Below are 21,691 nucleotides of genomic sequence, written 5' to 3'. Positions count from 1 at the left end.
AGTTGTCACCATTAATATGAATTTCGTAACCCCCTGATGGATATATCCGGGTTATTGTCATCTTGAATGACTGTAACGTCCTTCCAACGGATATATGGCAGGAGGTCCGTTGAGGATTTGAGGGTAAACCTCTCTATCCAAAGCTGGATGTGCTTTCGTACTTTGGTTGTCGAGGAGGCGAGGGGGACCTCTTCCTCCAGGGCTGGAAGTGGTTCAATATTTCAGCCTGGTAAGGGGGCGAGGGCGGACCTCTTCCTCCAGGACTGGAGGTGCTTCTTTACTTTTGGCGTTGCTTAGGAGCACCCGAAGGTAAATGTGTCGGGGACCATTAGCCCTTAGTTCATGGGCTTGATCACCAAGTAAGCCCACTAATCATGAATTTCTCGGGGCACTCCTGGTGACGTATTTTGGCCCATACAGTTCTTGTCTCAGAAAACGTACATCGAGAAGGTATTAGAATGTTTGGTATGACTGAGACAAAACCTGTCGGTACTCTATTGGCAGCACACTTCAAGCTTTTGGGTGAACTGTCACCAACAACTAATGACGAGACAGAGTACATGTCTCGGGTGCCTTATGCAAATGCAGTAGGTAGCATTACGTATGCTATGGTGTACACAAGGCCTGATATTTCACATGTTGTTAGTGTAGTAAGCAGATACATGGGTAGACCTGGGAGAGGTCATTAGCAGGTTGTGAAATGGATACTGTGGTATCTGGGAGGAACTGCGGTATCTGGGAGATAATGCGGAGCTTAGTTTGGTTTACGACAGAAAGGCTAACACTTCTGGTTCGGTAGTTGATTTGTAGATTCAGATTTTCTGGGGGATCTTGATAAGAAGAGGTCGCTGACGGGCTATACGTTCACACTCTGCGGGAGTGTCATTAGTTGGAGAGCAGTGCTGCAGTCAGTGGTAGCATTGTCTACAACAGAAACAGAGTACATGGCAGCAACAGTGGCAGTGAAGGAGCCAATATGGTTGAGTGGTTTAGTTCGGGATTTTGGGCTGAAGCAGGAGGTGACAAAGGTCTACTGCGACAACCAGAGTGCGATTCATTTGACCTGTATCATGAGTGAACTTAACACATTGACGTCAGGTATCACTTTATCAAGGACTTGATTGAAGAAGGGAAGATCACGATGAAGAAGGTGTCTCCGGTAGATAATCCAACAAATATGTTGACAAAGGCAGTTACAACTTTTAAGTTTAAACATTGCTTAGACTTGATTGAGATTTCTAGGTGTTGAGCCCTTTTGAGGGCAAGCCCTGACATGGCTGGAGCGACAATGGCTCAAAGGCGTTGAGCTATGATGGTGCCAGATTTAAGTCAAGATGAGCATATTCAAGTCAAGGTGGAGAATTGTTGAAAGTGTATTAAATACGGGTTGATATCTAACGCGGTTTACGACACACCAACCCGCTTAGGTCTCGGCGCGGAATTTTGGACCTTGTTAACGGAGCCGATTACTGCGACAAGGTTGGTATGTGAAGCAAGGCTTAGAGGCAGAGCTGGACTCTAAGACAGAGCTGGAATGCGGAGCAGAGCTTATGTCAGTTATTAGTGTTAACGTATCCATGTGTTTTCGGATTTAGAAAGAGAGGGTCGGTGAGGCGGTGGGATTAGGGTTTTAGCGTCTATATAAACTAAAACCCTAGGAGATATCTGTGTCGAATTCTCACGAATCTCTTGTGTAACTTGGTTGCTTATCATAGTGGCAATCGTCGCGCCGTTGTCGCCGTGCAGTAGGTCTCACCAACCAAACCACGTAAATCTCTTGTGTTTTGTGTGTGATTGTTCTTTATTTTCTATTGCTTTTCTTGGATTACTTGATTCCGGTCATAACAAACTCCAATTGTCATAACAGTCATCAACCTAGACTCATTGCAAGAAGAAATTCGAATATAAATCATGACTCATGGGGTTCCCTTCATTCCATATTTCTTTGAAGTTTTAATATAAACCCTTTCTTCGCCGTACTCTTTGTCATCTTTTTCATCTATAAACTTGATTGTTATGAAGTTACAGGAAGATACAATTTTGGAGGTGGGTATAGTAGACGGTGAAACCAATTGTATTTTGAAGGTAACCATTTATATAAACTAATCTACCAACCCTCGTTTACATCCAATTTTCTTTCTTGTTGTTACCATTGTTTTGTTTTTCTAATTATAGTAAATAATCATCACTGCCTGAATGTTAAATTTGAGACATATTTTACTATGCTTTTGACGTGGGACTACAAATAATGATGGCGTGGAGTAGTCTTCTGTTTACAATGGTTTTCTAGTAAATGAAAGGTAGATTATGAATATAAGTTGGTCGTTTGTGATTCTTTGTTAGAATAAAGGATACAATTTCATTTTCATCTGGAACACATAATTATCTACTCTCACTATTCCAAATAGAAATAAACGACTTTGATGGATGATTTTCAGTCATGAGACATTTTTTTAAACTATAGCCCGTGAGGCATAATTTTCTGTCATGGGTTTGATTTTGTATGTTTTGAAATGTAGGAAGATGTCTTTCTCACATGATTTTGAGATTGTTGCATGGTTGTCTATTGTTGTTGCATGGATTTCCTACCATAGATGTTTGGCGGAGTTGTATGTAGATAGAGAATCACCTAAGAGTCGTGAGTTTGAGAGACATCAAATACTTGCTTGATTGTACTCTGAGGCTGATACCACCAGATTTGTGTTATATGTTGGTAGCCAAAGGGTTGAGACCTAGTAAGTGGGTTGGTGTGAAAGAACAAGTAGTTATACTCCTCACTATTGGTCACGACTCGGGTATGAGGTACAATGGGTTCAACTTGATTAGGTCCTCTGAAAGAGTGCATCGACATTTTAATAATGTCTTGCGATTTATCTTGAGACTTGGTTCTGAGGTAGTGAAGCCGACACGTGAAAGTTTTTCCCCAGAAATGGGTAATAGACATGGTTGGCCATTAACATATTTTAAGGATTGTGTTGGTGCAATAGATGGTACATACATATCAGTAACTATACCTATAGAAGACCAACCACGGTATCGTAACCGCAAAAGAGATTAGACATAATATTCTAGTAGCTTTCTCATTTGATATGAAGATAACATATGTTCTAGTTGGATGGGAAGGGTATGTCCATGATAGTAGGTTGCTGAGATCTGCCGTCACAACTTGTGAAGACAAGTTAATAGTTCCTTCTGGTATAGTTATGCCTAGGGGTGTACTCGAGTCGAGCTGAGCCGAGTAGTAAGATGTTCAAGCTCGGTTCGTGTATTTGACTGTCGGGCTCGAGCTCGAGCTCGTTCGATTAATTGTCCACTTGTTCAAGCTCGGTTCGTATAAGTTTGAAAGAGCTCGAGCTCGAGCTCGAGCCCGCATTCTTTTAAACTCGTTTATCAAAATACTTCAAATTAAAACTATCTAAATTATCAAAATACTTCAACGATCATTTGTCACATACAATAATAATGATTAATGATTAATATTCCGATAAGTTTTTAATGGTTTATATTTCATGTACAAGTTTCAATACTAATACGTAATTATGTACTACAATATTATAAGAATATGAAACGAGTTGTTCACGAGTATCTCGTGATACACTAAAGAATGATCAAGCTCGGCTCGTTTACATAAACGAGCATGATTTTGGGCTCGTGTTATGCTCGTGCTCGTTAATATTTGAGTCGAGCACGAGCAATAGTCGAGCCGAGCTCGAGCAGTTCGTTAAGAGCTCGGCTTGTGTACACCCCTAGTTATGCCACGTTTGAGCTTTATTGATAGTTGACACCATTGTACAATTTACTAATGCATAATTTTTGTTTGATAGACAATTACTACCTTAGTGATGCATGTTTTCCATTTGCATCGGGCTTCCTGACGCCTAATCGTGGGGCTAAATACCATTTATTTGATTATAAAGGACGTAAACCAACGAACCTAGGGGAGCTTTTCAACCACCGACCCACATCTTTACGTAATGTGATAGAACTAGTGTTTGGAGTCTTGAAGAAAATATTCGCCTATTTACGAGCATTTTCGTTTTATTCGGTGGATTCGCAAATAAAAATAATACTAGCTTGCTGTATTATGCACAATATAATAAGAGATGTAGATCCTGATGATATAATGGTGATGAATGGGAAGATGTCATCGAGGAAGAACATGGTGAAATAACTAATCAAATGGACGATGTAGTAGGACCCGAGCCGAATCCGAATTGGACAAAAGTTAGAGATGCTCTTGCGCTTAGGATGTGGAATGAGTATCATCATTAACATGTTTTAGAATAATACGAACTTATATTTTAGACCAATGTGTATTTGATGTTTTAAAATAATATGTATTTGGTTTTTTAGAATGATACATATTTGATGTTTTAGAATGATATGAATCATGAATTTGTGTGCTTGTTTCATTTACATGTTTATTTTGTTGAACTATTAGAGGTGATTGAACCTGATTCGCAAAAAAAAAAAAAATGTGACATTGATTGTTCCAATGGACAGAGCAATGCTTGACACTTTAAACGAACAAACTATTCTTGGAAACAAAGGTAGGGGTGGTAATGTCGGTTGGAAAGGACCTGCTTTTGTTGCTATTGCAAATGTTGTTCAACCCTTGTGTCGAAAAATCAGCAAGGTCAACATTTAAAATCGAATAAAAATAATGAAGAAGTAAAAAAAAATGTGGATGAACTTCTTAAACTCAGCGGATTGGTTGGAGCTCTAATAGGAATATGGTTATTGTTGAGGATCTAGTATGGGATGAACTTCTACAAGTAAGTGAATATAACTTTATCTAAGTTTAGTTAGAACAACATTTCATTATCTTACTTATATTTGCTAGATAGGTTTGATTAAGTTCATTCATGTCCGATCATTATATTTGATTAGTTCCATCATATTTGATAGCATGAAACATAGCATGAAAAGGAAACATTAGCATGAAACATAGATTTTCTCATTATATTTGATTAGTTTCATTATATTTGGTAGTTTGAGTGAAACATAGCATTAAACATGGCATGAAACATAGCTTATCTCATTATATTTGATTAGTTCCATTTTGTGGATTTTCTTACATTTTTCGATCTTTTATTCGCAGACAAGACCACGTTTGAAGTTTTTAAGATAAATGTCTGTTGACTTATACCTAGAGATGCTTGAAGTGTATGGAGACGAACCAGCGGTTGGGGATAAATAAAATATAACACAGTTTACGACAGATGATGACTCTAACACAAATGAAGGAACTCCTTCTACTGGAGTTGATGTTGACTGTAATTCTTTTGTGGTGGTGATCATTGTCGCTCATTTTCGTCCAAACGGGGTGGCTACGGGTTAGAGTCACTTAATAAGCGCAACCGTTCTATTTCGGCAACTTGGAGCCAAGAGATGACCGGAGTACGTGCTACAATTGAAAATGTTGCTAACTCAATGGCCCAAAGCCCAAAGGAACAACATGGACAACAATTGTTGGAAAAACGTAAAGAAAGCACTCGACACCCTCGAGGTAGATACAAAAACGGAGATCAATTGCTTGGGATGGTTCCATCATGATGTTGAAAAAAGAAGATTTTTGTTGACTATGGAACCAGATGAACAACTTATGTGGATCGAGAGAAAATTATTTTAGCACGAATAACAAATTACTTTTTTAATAGTATTTACATTGTGAACTATTTTCTCGCTTATTTTTAAGAAAATGTTTGGATGAGATTTCGTTTTTTGGATATTATTCATGAGTTTGAAGGATATTATTTCAGTTAGAAATTTATTTTGTAAGAATCCAAATATGGTAGCCAAACAAGTCAAAAGACTTTAGATGAAAGAACCAAGAATCCTATAATTCTTACCAAACAAACCAAAAGAAATTATTTGGGCTCATGAATCCTGCAACCAAACCCAGCGTTAATTTATTTTCCATGTAAGTTTCGTAATTTTTTTATTGTTTTTGTCTCCATAAAATATTTCTTTTTCCATAGATTAGCCACCATTTTAGTTGGTTATGTTTTTAACAAAACTCCTACACGAAACAGAAGCAGCTCACCAAATAAAGGCCGGGGGAGAGCTTCTCAAATATAGTGGTCATAACAAACAGAAGTTAGAAACAAATTTTAGTAAAAAAAACAATAATCAAAGGCGTCTCGAGGACAAGATATTTGGATTGTACAATAATTTTAAATGGTAGACTACTTTAAATTCAAGCTAGTATTAGCGTAAGAGAAACGAAGTCTGCCTGATTAAACAAATCAAGATAAGAACATAACTTGTCCATAATTTGAATTTATGTTCTTTTGTACCTTATTTCACTCATACAAAAGTAAAATGTCTCTCCTAATTCATCTAATTGCTTGCCTTGTAAATTTACACATATTTCTAATGAGTAGCGTAACTCCATCCATCAACCACAACAAAAAATAAAATCTTAGTATTGGTCAAATACAACATGTGTTTAATCATGCACCTTAATCATTTGGTGGTATTTCATCAAAAAAATAAATATAACCTAGCTACTACCAATCACCACCCATATTGCAATCTTATAAAAATGGGTTTAAAATTCGGATCTACCTAGGCATCTTCGTTTTTAGATTCTTGGCATGTACCATTTTAGATCCCTTTTCCCGGCAAAAATAGATATAATCCAACGGTCTAAATCCATTCACAAAAAGAAAATCTAACTCCTCCCTCTCTATATTTATATACATCAATTCATTTAGGTTACCATACCCTGAACCAAACAAGAAATCATAAAGGTACAAACAAAATTGAAATCAAAGTCTAGGGTTGTTAGATTTCATCAAGAAGTTTTGGTAGCCATGAATGTTTTAGAATCACAAGTTCAAGTTGAAGCTCTCATCTTCAATTATGTTAGTGATTGTTTCCATTCAACTTTTAACAATTTTGTAACTCTAGTTGCGGTTTTAACAGCTGCTATTAGTTTTTGGAGATTAAGAGTTGTTGGTTTCCTCGTCTTTATTCCGGATAATGTACCCGACGCTTCTCCTCTGCTCGATAACCATGGAGATAATACAGGGTTAGGTTATGACCAAGAGCTGGTACAACATGAAGAGGTAAAGGAAGTTGAAGTTTGTTCATGTTCAATATTTGATAGTACTGACTTTATCGTTGACGGAGCCGTTAAGGGTGGTAAGTTTACCAAACGTTTGGAAGAAGTGCTTGACGGAGTTATTAACGATGAAATAACGGTAACGAGGAATTGGGATGAAAATGAAGGTGGTCTTTTCGAAGTTAATGGAATATTTAGATTCGATATGAGTTGGGAGCAAATTTTGGTGACGAGGTCAGGGGATTTGGGGTGGTATCGTTATCAGGATCTAACGGTGCTTAACGGAAATGTTGTAAAATTATGGGACAGTGTTAGACATTGATCGAATTCATATCATTAGTTAGGTTAGTCGAGTATTAGGGGTGTAAAAGCAAGTGTACATACATTATTTTTGTTGGTGTTGTAGCTGTTGTAGAAGAAAGGTTGTATTTCTCTTAAGGGGATAAATTCCTCAATAAAATCTTCCTTTCCAATTGAATAAACAAATTTACACAATTCTATTTAGTCGACATAATCTGTGGTTTTGGGAGAAATTAATTACTAGAATTTTAAAGTTCTCAAAACTTTTAAGAGATCTGGGACAAAAAAGTTCTGAAATTTGAAGGTTCTGAAACTTGAAAGTTTTGAAAGATGAAACTTCTGAAACTTTAAAGCTGTGAAACTTTAAAGTTTCAGAACATTTTAAGTAGAACTCCAAAGTCTTGAAACTTTTATTAGAAATTTAAAGATTCCATTTTAAATCTAAGACGTTAAATGTAATGATCGAGATGAAAACAAGCTATAGAATATTTGAAGACCTAAAATTAAAAAAATATTTGACATCTTCATCGAGGATGTCTGGTTCCCAGATTTAGTTTCGTCAAGGTTTGAAAATCAGACGAAACCAAACCTTGAAGGTATAGTTTCTAGACGAAACAAGATCTGGTTTTCGTCAAAGTGTGGTTTCCAAGGAAAACCAGACCTTCCCGGTGAAGGGGCATTTCCCCCTTTCCTCGAAAACGAAGAGAGAAAAAATATAATAGCGGAAGATGAAATTTAGGGTAAAAGGTCGTTGGTCGAAGGTTAATGGTCGACGATCTTCTACCGAAGAACAAGCATGACATGGAGAGAGAGAGAGAGATTAGGTGGAGGAGAGATGGATTGGATGATAGAAGGGGAAATGATTTTGCAATTAATATTTTTTAAATTTGCTAGGATTAATTCTAGTTTGGCTCACAAGGGTAGTTACGAAAAAAAATAAAAAAAAAATAAAAAAAAAGGTTGAAATTTTGGTTTTTGGGGCCAAAAAGGCATGTTGACCACAAATTGGAGCCAAAACAAAATCAACCTTACTTTTTTATGTACACCCTTGGTGGTTAGAACTTCAAAGATCCACCTCAACAGGTGGAACTTTGAATTTGATAAATTTGTCTCCAAAAATTCTTGGCCCAAATTTTGAGCTAAAAATTCTTAATTTTTCAAAAAAAAAAAAAGAACAAGATTTCAAAGTTCTTAAAAATGTAAATCAATAACACTGCACTTCAAGTTCTGTAAAAAGACTAAGCCAATAACGCTAAACTCTAAAATTCTTAAATAAAGTTCTGAAGAAATTACATATATATAGAGAAATAAATCAAGTGGCAGACTTTCTTTCCAAAATGAGTTTACAGGTGGGTTATACTGAGATGACACCAAATGAACTTCCGGACGAGTTACAAAGGCTCATACGGGAGGACAAAAGAGGAGTAATAAGAGTGCGGCATCCTTAGATTTTCATTGTTTTCTATTTCTTAGTTCAGTTTTGAGTTGTAAGAGTATGGTTTATTTGATTTCTTAGACTTACACTTTTTGGTTTCTTTCTTTGTAAGGGTCGGGCCCCTAAATCCCGTTGCCAATTTCAAATATAAAAAAAACAAAATTTCGAATTAAGTTCTGACCAATAACGTTAAACTATAAGGTTCTTGAGAAATTTGAAGATCAGATAAAAATTCTGAATAAATAACCCCCACTAACTAACTGCAAGCAAAAGTATTGTGTACTTCAATGTTATCACAAATGTGTTTTAGTTATGTTATATCAAAACATCACCTTATTGGATATGCTCAAGTGGTCTGGTTAAATCAAGATTTTATTAATTTTACTAATTGTGTGGTTGTATTGAAAGTTGATCTTGTTAACTACAAAGATAGCTAGTCTCTCTTAAATATATAAATTTCAAAGAAATCCAGCATCTCCTCTAGAGTCTGAGATTTCAATAAAACGAACTCCACGACGTTGGCAAGTAAGCAGCACCAAGAAAGTGGTGGTAACCCCTCCTACAATATTTACAGGCACTCTGCTTGAGCAATGGGCCTACGAATATACTTAAATTTAAGTTATGTTACCCGACACCCACTTGCGCGAAGCCCGACTTTTCTGTGTCATTAACCGGCCATAGGTAGGATTTGAGCCATCACAATTTGGATCTTACCCACCAGATTCACCCGAGTACAATAAGCCAATTATGTAATTTGTCAGACCTGCCTCAACCCGAACCAACACTGTCAGTGGGCCTTCGTACCTGCCTGATTCTCATCCCTAAATGGACCAGAGCACTTGGAAATGCATATATAATAGGGTTAATTTGACATTGACTCTCAATTATTTAGTGATATTAGCACTTCACCACCAAAATGAAAATTGTGTTGGCGTTAACCCCCAATTGTCTTTTTTCCGTCATGTTCTCGTTAAATGGTTGTCGTGTGAAACATATGCGTGGTTCGTGACAAAAAATACCCTCCATCTAATCCTCTATCTAATCTAACGGTGAACAATCTTTCTCGTGATCAACGGTTGTGAAATAACCCTTCAAAGTAGTTGTTGAAATATTATCCTAAAAAACCCTTGAAGCTGCAACTGTTGAAACCCTAAAGTTGTATAAAAGCAAGAGTTTCAATCAAGTGATACTGAGGTTATGTGAGGGTTGAACCAAGGAAGTAAGTATTTTTGCCAAAACGATGGGAGGATGAGCTAAGTCTAGTTCATCAAATGAGGTACACTTTCTTCTCTTCTATTTTCGGTTGGGGGTCTCTAATTAACTTATTTATAGTGGGGTGTTATCTCAATAACATGTTTTGTTTTCGTTTACATGAAGTCTTGTGTCAAGTTTGTGAGATGAAGACTCAGTAGCTTTAAATTGTCCTTTTCTTTACTCGGCATGTACGAAGAGAAATTACTATGGCATTCGAAAAATGTTGGTGTTGAGTATTTCAAAACCCCAACATAAAGTATTTGAGATGCCAACACCTCAAATGTGAATGTTTTCAGTGGCTTAGATGAAACCATGCTTCAATATCAAACTCAACATGTAAAATCCAATCATTAAATCTCATTAACTTCCTTAATCCCAAATTGGAAGAAGATCCAAATTTGAAATCCAATCATTGAATCTCGTCAATCATTTTTTCTGAATTAATGGTCTAAAAATCATGAGTCGGCTAATGTTTTTTATCTTTGTTTTTGTTTTGATTGGAATTGTGAAATCCCAAACCGAAGGAGGTGAATGGAGTTGTGAATCTGACTCTGAGATTCGAATTGGGGCTCATTTAGAACCTGCTATTATCCTTGATGATCATACAGATGATTGGAACAATATTGATGGGTTTGGATTCTCTCTCCTTCCTGCTCTTGATCCACATGAAGATGATGAGTACCTAGGTAGAAAATTGATTGTTACGGTATTTTTATTGGATTTCAATTCTACATGGGACTTCAAAATTTGTAATGCTAAATTATTGATCTAGGGTTTTACTATTTGTTTGAAACTTGTAATGGGTTTGTTCTGTTTTAGACTTTAAATGATGAAAATAATGTATTCTTCTTGTTGCAAGTTGATGGGAAGTATGTTCTAAAGGGTAAAGGTTAATCTCAATTCTTTGCTTCACAGTTTTCGCTTAATTTTGATTTGTTATACTTCAAAATCCAATTTTGATTTAGAGTTTACTGCTATAAGTTTCAGTTGATTCATGGGGTTGGAAAGTATAGTATATATAAATAAGAAGATGAGTGGGTTATTTTCGGGTGTGATTGGGATTGATAAGTGGATTTTTGGTGGTTTACTTTCTTACTCTATAGACTAATTACTTGGATCTCGTTCATCTCTTAATAATAAGAACGGAGATTCTCTCTCTTGTAGTTTCTTAGTTTTGAATTTGTATTTTGAAAAGAATTATGGAAATGGTGGCGATGATGATGGTGGTGGTAGTCCGTGAAGATAACGATGGTGACCATGGTCATGGTGGCAGTTGAAGATGAAAGATTGTTCACCGTTGGATTAGATGGAGGGTATTTTTGTATCAAACAAAGTGTGTGTTTCACACGACAACCATGTAACGTAAAAATAACGGAAAATAGTCATTAATTGAAGGTTAACACTAGAACAGTTTTCATTTTGGAAGCGAAGTCCTGATATCACTAAATAATTCGTGGTCAGTGTCAAATTAACCCTATATAATACTATACAATCACATGAGCAACCCCTCGTGGACATTAGTACAATCACATCCATATATTTCTTTAGTTTTCTTGGATCTACTCTACCACAATTTTCATTTTATAATATTCTTTGGCATCTTCCACCTCCTAATCCCATTTTCGCCACAAACTATCAAGTGGTTCTGCTTTACTCACCTAGCTAACCCTCTCTCTCTCTTTCTAGATGTCTCTCTCTCTATATATTAATATATAATACACATTACATAAATTGTCATATCGAAATCAAAGTTTTCAAGTAAACAAATCTAGGGTTTTCTATTATCACCTGTCATGGATATTTTAGAATCACCAATTGAAGCTCTTATCTTCAATTTCAACCTTGATTTTTTCTTCAATAATAATTCACTTCTTCATAGTTTCTTTACTTTTCTTGCTGTTCTTACAGCTGCTTTCAGTTTCTGGAAAATCAAAGCCGTTGGATTCTTCCTCACCTCTATTCCCCATAACAAATCCTACGCTTCTCCTTCATTAAATGATTCTGAAATAGAAGCTATTGAGGACCTAGACGTAGCCGAGGATGAAGATATAGAGGAGAAAAAGTTGGAGCCAGTTCAACTTTGTTCTGGTTCGTATAATTTTGGTTCCGCCGTTAATGATGATAGCATTCCAACTAAAGAGGTTAAGTTTACCCTCCGTTATGACAGTGATGATAACGGTTTTTGTAACGGTGAGGAGTTAACGGTGACGGATAGCTTGAATTACATCATGGAAGACGATGGTATTGTCTCCCTTAGGGAGTGGGATGCTCATCGGTACTACTCGCCCTCGGAACAAGTTATGGTTCGGAGCCAACTAGCCGGAGCTTTGGGGTGGTACCGTTATCAAGATTTAACGTCTCTTAGAGGAAGTGTCGTTAAGTTATGGGACGGTGTTAGACGATCGTCAAGTTATCCGTCATGTGGGATACAGACCAGGCAAAGAATTAAGTAGTAGGATATACCTGTATTTTTTTTAATTTGTTAGAAGAAGCAATGTTGTACAAAAAATTGTGGTGGTACCATTTTTTATATCTATGAACTATGATACGATATAACATTTTTGGGTAGTAATCATGGGTTTGTTGATATTCATGACCCACTAGATTGTTCTTTTCTTTTTTATGGTTTTATAATGCTCCTTCACTACTCGAAATGATTCAGATTGTTTATTGTAAATTATCTATTCATTTCGTATATGATATCTACCTGACTGTATGCGTTTAAGATTTTTATGAAATAATTGAAAGACCGTAATAAAAAAAATAAGAGGTGTTATTTCTTTGTTTGGCCTTAAATAGAAATTGCATTAAATATTTTTATTTGTGAACACAGATTTCGTATTATTGAAGTTTTTGATTTCATTCCTAGTGCACGCTCGTATGAAAATTACAATGAAATTTGGCGCTATAAACTCTTGTGACGGTGTCAAGTATTGCAAAATTTAAGAACAAATGACATTATTATTACGAACCAATGATTCAGTTAAGCGGACTCAACATTTACTTATATATCCAAGTATATCCAAGTTATCTCTACGGGCGCCAATTAATCGTATCCTTGCTTGACTTCAACAAGAAAAAAAAGAAATAATCGAAAATTGTTTAAAGAAAATAGTTAAAACTGGTGAAAATGACTAGTCAATAGTTGTTGGCCTAAGAATTTGTGGTGGTTATATTATCTAATTCATTTCTTAATGTCGACACCTGGTTGCTCAAGTGGTTGAAAGTGTTGACATAAACTCAAAATTTTTAGTTATCGTGTTTGTCACATCTTTGATGTATCAAATACCGTTGTAATAGGGTGCTTCTAAAGGCAGCGGGCCAAAAGGCTGTTAGCATCCGACAATTTTATTGACTCGGGTCAATCGTCATTGACCCGAGTTCTCTATAAGCATCGGTTTTTAATGTGGGTGACGTTCACCTCCGTTTGCTTCTTCCATCTTCTTTCAAAACCAAAAGAATCACAATTAATTTTTCTTCCAAAACAAAACTCTAGAAAAGAATGCAACATTCTCCGGTGACGGCAACGGCACTTACCCGCGACCATTCTTTTATTCGAAACCATCAATCCGAGTGATTTGTTCATCATTCAACTAACAAAAGAGTCCAGGTTTTAACCACCAATCCATAAATTCACAACCAAACACACGGATTAGCCAATCCGTGAGTATGTGAAGAGAAACGGATTAGCCAATCCGTGAGTATGTGAAGAGTAACGGATTGGCTAATCTGTGACTTAATAGAAACAGACGGACTGGATGGAGGGGATAAGGTTAACTACACTTGACTGGTGCCTACATAGTTGGGTGGTGCTAATAGAGAAAGGAGCGATTGAGCTTGGTGCTGACAGAGATGGATGCTAACAGCTTTTTGGCCCGGTGCCTTTAGAAGCACCCATTGTAATAACTTTTGTAATCACCTTCCAAAAAAAAGTGTGTTAATTTGCATTGTTTTTTCAACATGAACTATATGTCTTGCAATTCCATCTAGATTAGCTAATTATGGGTTATTTCCCTAATGGCCCCCTACTTTGTGACCAGCTTCCTGCCTAGCCCCCTACTTTACGAGAAATACCCATATGACCCCCTTCCGTTATAACACCGTCACTCTCTCTCCTCCATCATGTTTTCTCTCTCTGCCAAGTCATGTCACAAAGTAGGGGGCCATTAGGGAAATAACCCGCTAATTATTTATTTTATATTTTTCTATCACGTGGAAAGAACACATGTTAAGACATTAATTCCTTTTATTTCTGAAAAATAAACAATGAAATCTAACCCAAGAAAAATCAAACTGATTCAACAAAAATAAAAAAACAAACTTTTATTTGTTAAAAAGTTAAAGATTTGATATCTTAACTACACAAAAATAATTCCCTTTATTTAAATACACCAAAACAGCCAAAGCCAGGATCAATCTTATGTAGATAGACATTTCCTTTTATTTCCAATTTAATGTATGGATCAAACTAGCACAATATTTAACAAGGGATTGTGAGAATCTACAGACTTGATATAGTCTAACTATAAACCAAACAAAAGATTTTCGAAAATAAAAAAACTTTTATGTTCTTTCTCCTTTTAATAAGCCAATTTTCAAACTTCCTTCAATTTTCTTACAAAATGTACCTCTTTTCATGATAAAGAATATTTCAATGAAAAGGAAAATATCCCATCCAAATTCTAACATGAACATTTCATTAACTTTTATAAATAGTAAGGCCTTAAAATCCAAATCTCTATTTCTCCCTTAAATTCCCAATTAGCTCGTTCCTAATCATTTTCATGCAGTATCTTCCTTGATTATTCTCGGCATCTTATCCCATATTCCATTATTTTTCATAATATTCCTCCCACCCAAAATCAAATATATAAATCAAAACCCAAACCTAAAAATGTATCAAGCAATCAAATCTTGGGTTTCACAAGGGAGAACGAAAAAGTTTTTGAGAGATAGAGATTTCAATATCAAATTCATTGAAGGTATTATGGGCGTGCAGTTAGAGCCATCCCTTGAAGTTGTCATCATTTTCGACTACATTTCTGTTAACACATATTGGTCAGTATTCTTTGCTGTTGTAACAGCAGCTCTTGCCATTAGCTTTTGGAGATTCAAAGTTGTTTATATCAATGTTACCCATACCGAATCCCACGCTTCTTCTTCCTCTCCCATTTCAGAGCCAATAGAGGATAATATCGCAGAGTACAAGAGAGTAGTTCCAGTATGTTTGGCTTCTTATAATTTTGGTTCCACGGGCCGAGAAAATGAAGAAACCGTTAAAGTGGGTAAATTTACCCACCACTACGACAATAACGAGGATGACTACGACAACCATGATGATAATGTATTTCTCACGGAGTTGGAGAATTTCATGTCCCCGGCCTCACCAAAACAAGTAATTGAGAGGAGCTTGTCAACTGGAGACTTGGGGTGGTATCAGTGTCAAGATTTAACGTCTCTTAACGGAAGTGTCGTTAAGTTATGGGAAGGCGTTAGAGGGAGGTCAAGTTCTCCTACATGTGGATACAAGATCAGGCATACCGTCAGCGGACTAAGGGCATAATTGGAGTAAAGTGGTGAAATTTTGTTACAAGATTTAAATTTGACAAGGATAATGCTAGTCAGACTCTCAAAGTGCCGACAAAGTCACGAAATCAGGCACTTTGGTAGTCTGTGTTGTAAACCACTTTGACCAAAGTGGTTTGGGTTTACAAACCCACCCTCTCAAAGTGTCTGATTTCGTGACTTTGTCGGCACTTTGAGAGTCCGACTAGCATTATCCATTAAAAAAAATTAGAGAACAAGTAAAATCATGTAGATTTTGGGGAGAATTTATGTAGTTTATTGTAATTCGAGTTTCATAGCATTATTCTTATAACTTCATACTATTTCTTGTTCGGCTAACTAATTCAAAACACATATAGTTTGTCTTTTCGCAGATCTAGAAATATCTATGCCATTTCTATAAGCATAATACGTGCAGTTATGACCATTTACTTTATTCATTTGGAGATCTTAAAGAAGTAATAACATGTTAAAAATGATAATTGTAACCTCTATAGTCATAATAATAATAATAATAATAATAATAATAATAATAGAGATTTTATTGGTTATTTGAAGAGGATTTTATTGGTTATTTGAAGAGAAAGAAGAAGAAACAGAAAAAAAAAAAAAAAAAAAAAAGAATTTGGGGAATTTAAAGAGAAAGCCGGATGAGAGAGAGAGAGAGTGAGAATTTATATGAAGTGGCAAGGTATTTTGATTTGGGAGATTTTATAGGCAATCCCCAAAGTTGTTACTGGTAATCTCGTTAAAGGCAATCTTAATTTTCGTTAGAGCCTTGTGTTTAAGAAGTAATGCCTCAACCAACGTTTATAACGAAGCCAATTGTCGCGAGGTTGGGCCGGCTACCGACCGCCGACCTTGACATAATTTTTTTTTCTCTCTCAAGTTAATCATTGAACTTACGCTATTTAGGTTTAAACAACTGAAATTTTCATCAATTGTTACCTGCAGTATACATTTTCCACTGCAATTGATGTCTCCAACCATTCGTCCATAACGATCTTCCCCATAAACACGCATCAGCAAACTCTTTTCCTGAACTAGCTTAAGTGTTTAACCAATGCATCCTTTGCCTTCTTTCCGTAAGGTATTTCACCTTTTGGTGCATCTATACTTTTGTTCTCTATTCAAAGAAAAACACCCAAAAGTTGCCAAATTATACACTGTATATGCCCTAAGCTCCATAACACCTGATTTTACTTCAATCGGATTCGGGGCCTTGATTGTAGGTTGTACGTTAAAAAATGAGTCCTTGTCGTCTGGAAATTATGCCGCTGGCGAAGGGGGTCCTCCCCTTCACCGGCAATAGAGAGTGATGAGAGAGAGGAGAAAGAGAAGATTTTTTTTTTTAATTAAAATCGCCAGCAGGAGTTTGCCGCCTGACGATTTTTTACCGGGTGGGTGAACTTAACCCTTAAAGGTAGCATTGCCTCTAACCAAACTTGGTCATAATGAGTTGACCAAGTCAAATATGCAAAATACATTGTTTTTAACAATAAAAAGCATTGCCTTAAAATCTCCCTTTTGTTGTAAAGCAATCCCACATTGGTGGTGATGCGGTGGGGTGCTCCTCTTAAGAGGTTAAGCACCCTTCCCTGATGAGGCTTTTTAAAACCATGAGGTCCAAGTGTGTCAAAGCGGACAATATCACTAGCATCCCAGAAGGTTGGTCTGCACCATCCTATAACACGTTATCAACACGATTTGCTCTACTGTGATGTGGTCTTAAGAGGATGTGTTGTAAAGCAATCCCACATACGGAGTCTGATGCTCCTTTTAAGAGGTTAAGCACCTTTCCCTAGTGAGACCTTTAAAAACCGTGAGGGTCAGGTGTGCCAAAGCGGACAGTATCACTAACAGCCCAGAAGGCTGGTCCACACCATCCTATAACACATTTTAATTTTTAAACATTTATCTTGTAAAGATTTTTGTCAAAAGAAATGTCAAGATTTACCTATAATACGACGCAGATTTATGATTGTCAAGTTATGACATGTGAAAAACCCATGTCATTTGTTATATAGATTACTAAATAGGCTTGCCTTGTTATAGCTTGTATGTACTTGTGCTATCTTGATTAAGCCAATGAAATTTTTTTACTTATTTTCTTCATATATCTATCTCTCTCGACTATGTATCTCTCCGTCCCTCACCCTCCCTGTCTATTTCTATTCTCTGTAACCATAAGTTCTTCAACTTCACAGACCTCTACAGGAAAATCCTATAGATAAATGGATAACTAATGATGTTCTCTTGAACCCATACCTAACAAATGAAAGTGGTCCACTAAGAGGTAGATATAAAGGTGTGCATGTGAAACGAGGCAGACTTGTCCTAAACAACTAGCTTTACTTGAACCTTCTGCAGTTGTGCTTCTACTATGGTATTGCAACTAGGTCCCAACTTGATTAATGATATGTGGTTGCATACTTGCATTTCAACCATGACAACTTTCGTCTTCCTTAAATGCTACAAGTCATATAACTTATTTATAAATTAAATACGGCACACTAAATAATTTTGTATAGTCGGAAATTTGAGACGACCTGTTCCGTATTGTCCAGATAGATCTGCGATGACTTGTCTCATAATTAAGATAGATACATTAGACGAAATTGTGTCTGAATCGTCCGAGCCCAGCTCGCCACAAGCACCTGATTTGGTCATACCAGCCATATATAGATAGAAAAGTAGCTGATGGAAAGAGTAGGTAGAGGCATGATTTTTGGACGGGCCGGTAGTAGTTGAATCATTTATATTTCATAATTCAATCTTCCCCCAAAATTTAGCCTTTATTTTAGATAGAAATAACGAATAGACCACAGGGAACACACAAATTAACTCTTTGCAGTAGCATTAAAAAGAAAACAGGGAGTTGGCTGTTAGGGCACATCAGATTGTTAGGGCACTTAATAATTCCCTCTCTCTGACTCTCTCCCATCCCATTCTTCCTCTCTCATTCTCTTTTTGGTGGTACATTTCTCACTTCAGCCACTATGGTCTATATATCTATTTTATTGTTGGAAGTTGGTCCACTAGTTTTTATTCAATTAAAATTGAGCTTTTATTAATGACTTAAAACGCTTTTAAGAGGTTGACAATGACCTAAAACATTAGTTTAAGGCTAATTGATGTGATTGGGAGTGGTCCAAATGATGAAATGACCAAAATCATATATGCTTAACCAATGCTCCTTTTGTCGGGGCTAATTTTGGAGATGAGGGTTATCCCATTTTGGTTAAAGGAAAATAACAAATATATTGATTATCTCAACAACCAAAAATAACCGTTCGCGGAAATTATTTTGATTATATCCTTCATGCGTCTTATTGTGCAAGGAAATGAATCTAATTGATGCACTACGTTACCAACCGGCATAACTTGACAACTAGGAAGAGGATAATCTCTTTTGAGATACCAATAATTTGTCTATTTGAGCATCTCCATTGCAAGACCCAATCGTAAAATTTTTGAGTGTCAAATAGATTTTGTAGAATTTTTCTTTCACAATTTTCTCTAATTTAAAATCTCTAAGAAGATGGTGTGGTAGTTAAATAGGGGTATACTTACCTAAATGTTGTTTAGTAGGGGTGAGCAAAAATGGGCCAAACAGGTCAAACCTAATCGGATCGATTAAAAACCTTCTGGTCAAATATTTGAAACTTGGTGAAATACCTCCAACTGATGTAAATGAAGCCCAAAGAGTTGAGAGAAAGAGTGTCTCATACTCTCTTATTGATGATCTTTTTTATCTCGAAAATCTTTCATTGACCCCCTATAGAAGTGTTTGTCAGAAAAAGAGATAAGAATATGTAATGAAAGAAGTACATGGAGGTCCTCGAGGAACCACACTATACCTAGAGTTCTGGTCAGACAATTGCTAATAGTAGGACTGGCCCACGATGCAAGATTCTTGCACAAAATTTGTGAAATATTGCTTGTCATGACAATTGCACTCGAACATACTCAGGCAACATTCTAATGCTCTTACTCCTGTAGTAAGTCCCTGTCCCTTTGCTCAATGGGGCATGAAGCTCGTGGACCTCTCCCGAAAGCAACGAGAGGACAAACAATGTTACTAGGAGGAGTAGATAATTACTTTACAAAATGGGTAGAGGTTGTAGCTTTAATTTAGACAAAAACACCGAACGTCCTATCCCTCATTTGGCAAACACATCTTCATCAGTTTGAGGGTCGCCGGCCGGAAATTTGGCCGGCCGGCGACCTCTGCCGGAGAAGATGATGAGGTGGCGTAACAGGTGATGTGGCGTGAGTTGGCAGAGAGAGAAACACATGATGGAGGAGAGAGAGTGACGGTGTTATAACGAAAGGGAGTCATATGGGTATTTCTCGTAAAGTAGGGGGCCAGGCGGGAAGCTGGTCACAAAGTTGGAGGCTAGTAGGGAAATAACCCTACAAATTTTACGGTGGAAATGAACAAATCAAAAGTATATGGAAAACTCTAGAACCATGTAAAGATTTCAGCTGAGGGGCCACTAAAGGCAGCACCCATATATGCATGGGCCACTAGATGGCATATTCGTAATAACAACCATAAAACAAGGATTGCTTAGTAATATCTCATATGTCTTCTCTTATATAAAAACTAACACACCTATATTCAGTTCATCCACTCCAGTACTCCCATTGCCCATCAAAATGAGGCTTCTCTCACTCTACATCTTCCTCACCTTGCTAGTTTCTTGCTCTCTGTTAACCTACTCCACCGCTGCATCAAACTCCGGTACGTCTGAAGATCTCGTCCGTTCATCATGTGTCCACGCAAATTACCCAGATCTATGTTTAAGAACACTCACTGATTGTCCAGCAAAGACACCAAATGACGTAGCTCAAGCTGCCGTAACGGTTAGTCTTTCTCGTGCCCGAAAAGTTTCAAGATATTTAACGGATCTAAGAAATACTCGTAACAGTGGTAAAGAAAACGGTGCACTAAATGACTGTGTTGAAGAGTTAACTGATTCAGTTGATCAATTGAAAAAAACGTTATCAGAACTTCAACATCTTCGTAGAAAAACGTTACGATGGCAAATGAGTAACGCTTTGACTTGGGTTAGTGCTGCTTTGACTTATGAAGATACTTGTGTTGATGGATTTAGGTCCGTTGATGGACAAGTCAAACTAGATGTAAAGAGGAGATTAACGAATTTAGCTAAAATTACGAGTAATGCGTTGTATCTTATCACTCGTCTTGATGATTCTCGTGGGAAAAGATCTTGATTTTGATATATCATGAGTCATGGACGGTTGTGATTTGTTTAATATATTTTTCTCTACTTATATATAAAAATATTATTTTTATTTTCATCATCCTTCTTTAATTATAGATCTGAATGTGCTGGTGTTTCTTTATCAAAAAGAAAAAAATCTTCATGTGTTGGGAAGTTCTACTGGCGCCTTAGTTTATTGCTATAGCGCCCCATTGTAGGCAAGGCCCCAAGAATATGGTTTATGTCTGTTACATAGGGTTGAACATTTAGTATCAGAACCGACCAATCCGATCTAAACGAATTTGGACGGTTTGAGGATGTTTTCTGGGGATTGTTTTCTGGACTCACCACATATTGATTCTTTCAATTTGTTATAGGATTCGAAAGATTTAGTAACGGATTGATGGTGTGAGAGAGGAAGAAAAGAAGAGAGATTTGAGATTTCTAGGGTTCAACAGGAATTGAGACAACAACATTTGGCTGATTGAAGCTTCTTGAATCTTTAGATCTATCAAGTAACAAGCCTAAACAGAAGGACTCAAAGACTTGTTCGGCAGTAATGGTGGTGGTTGGCCTTGCGATTTACATTCATCAGCGGCGGTGGTTCTCTCGGTTTGAGCAATTTTAGTATTAATTCTATATATTTTGTCGACTTTTAGGGTCTTTTCATTCTCGATCTTCAGGATCTTTGGTCTATCTTTAGGGTCTTTTGTTTGAGTCTGTGTCTGGTCAATTTCTTTCTCTTCATGAGGCACTTTACTTATCGTATGTAATCTCATGTAGTTCTCAAAGAAATAAAAACTATCATCCATGTAACTTGTGATTGAATCACTTATG

At 36.7% G+C, this 21,691-nt stretch overlaps 3 protein-coding genes across 3 annotated transcripts; all 3 read left to right on the top strand.

Annotated features, from left to right (window-relative positions):
- The first annotated feature begins 6,738 nt into the window (after positions 1 to 6,738).
- On the top strand, positions 6,739 to 7,555 carry LOC147539328 (uncharacterized). The gene has a single exon (XM_086644257.1). It carries the CDS (start codon positions 6,819 to 6,821, stop codon positions 7,389 to 7,391), a length of 573 nt encoding a protein of 190 aa, XP_086500383.1. The 5' UTR covers positions 6,739 to 6,818; the 3' UTR covers positions 7,392 to 7,555.
- A 4,177-nt stretch (positions 7,556 to 11,732) lies between these two features.
- Positions 11,733 to 12,511, top strand: LOC147539327 (uncharacterized). Its single transcript, XM_086643103.1, has one exon. The coding sequence runs from the start codon at positions 11,852 to 11,854 to the stop codon at positions 12,509 to 12,511; it is 660 nt and encodes a 219-aa protein (XP_086499229.1). The 5' UTR covers positions 11,733 to 11,851.
- Positions 12,512 to 20,246: 7,735 nt separating this feature from the next.
- LOC147539326 (pectinesterase inhibitor 3-like) lies at positions 20,247 to 20,951 on the top strand. Its single transcript, XM_086643949.1, has one exon. It carries the CDS (start codon positions 20,286 to 20,288, stop codon positions 20,862 to 20,864), a length of 579 nt encoding a protein of 192 aa, XP_086500075.1. The 5' UTR covers positions 20,247 to 20,285; the 3' UTR covers positions 20,865 to 20,951.
- Positions 20,952 to 21,691: the final 740 nt, after the last annotated feature.

Source organism: Eschscholzia californica, unplaced genomic scaffold, assembly GCF_041429995.1.
Source record: "Eschscholzia californica isolate CP2 unplaced genomic scaffold, dmEscCali1.0.p SCAF_5, whole genome shotgun sequence".
NCBI classification, from domain to species: Eukaryota; Viridiplantae; Streptophyta; class Magnoliopsida; order Ranunculales; family Papaveraceae; genus Eschscholzia; species Eschscholzia californica.
This window is presented reverse-complemented; position numbering and strand designations above follow the sequence as displayed.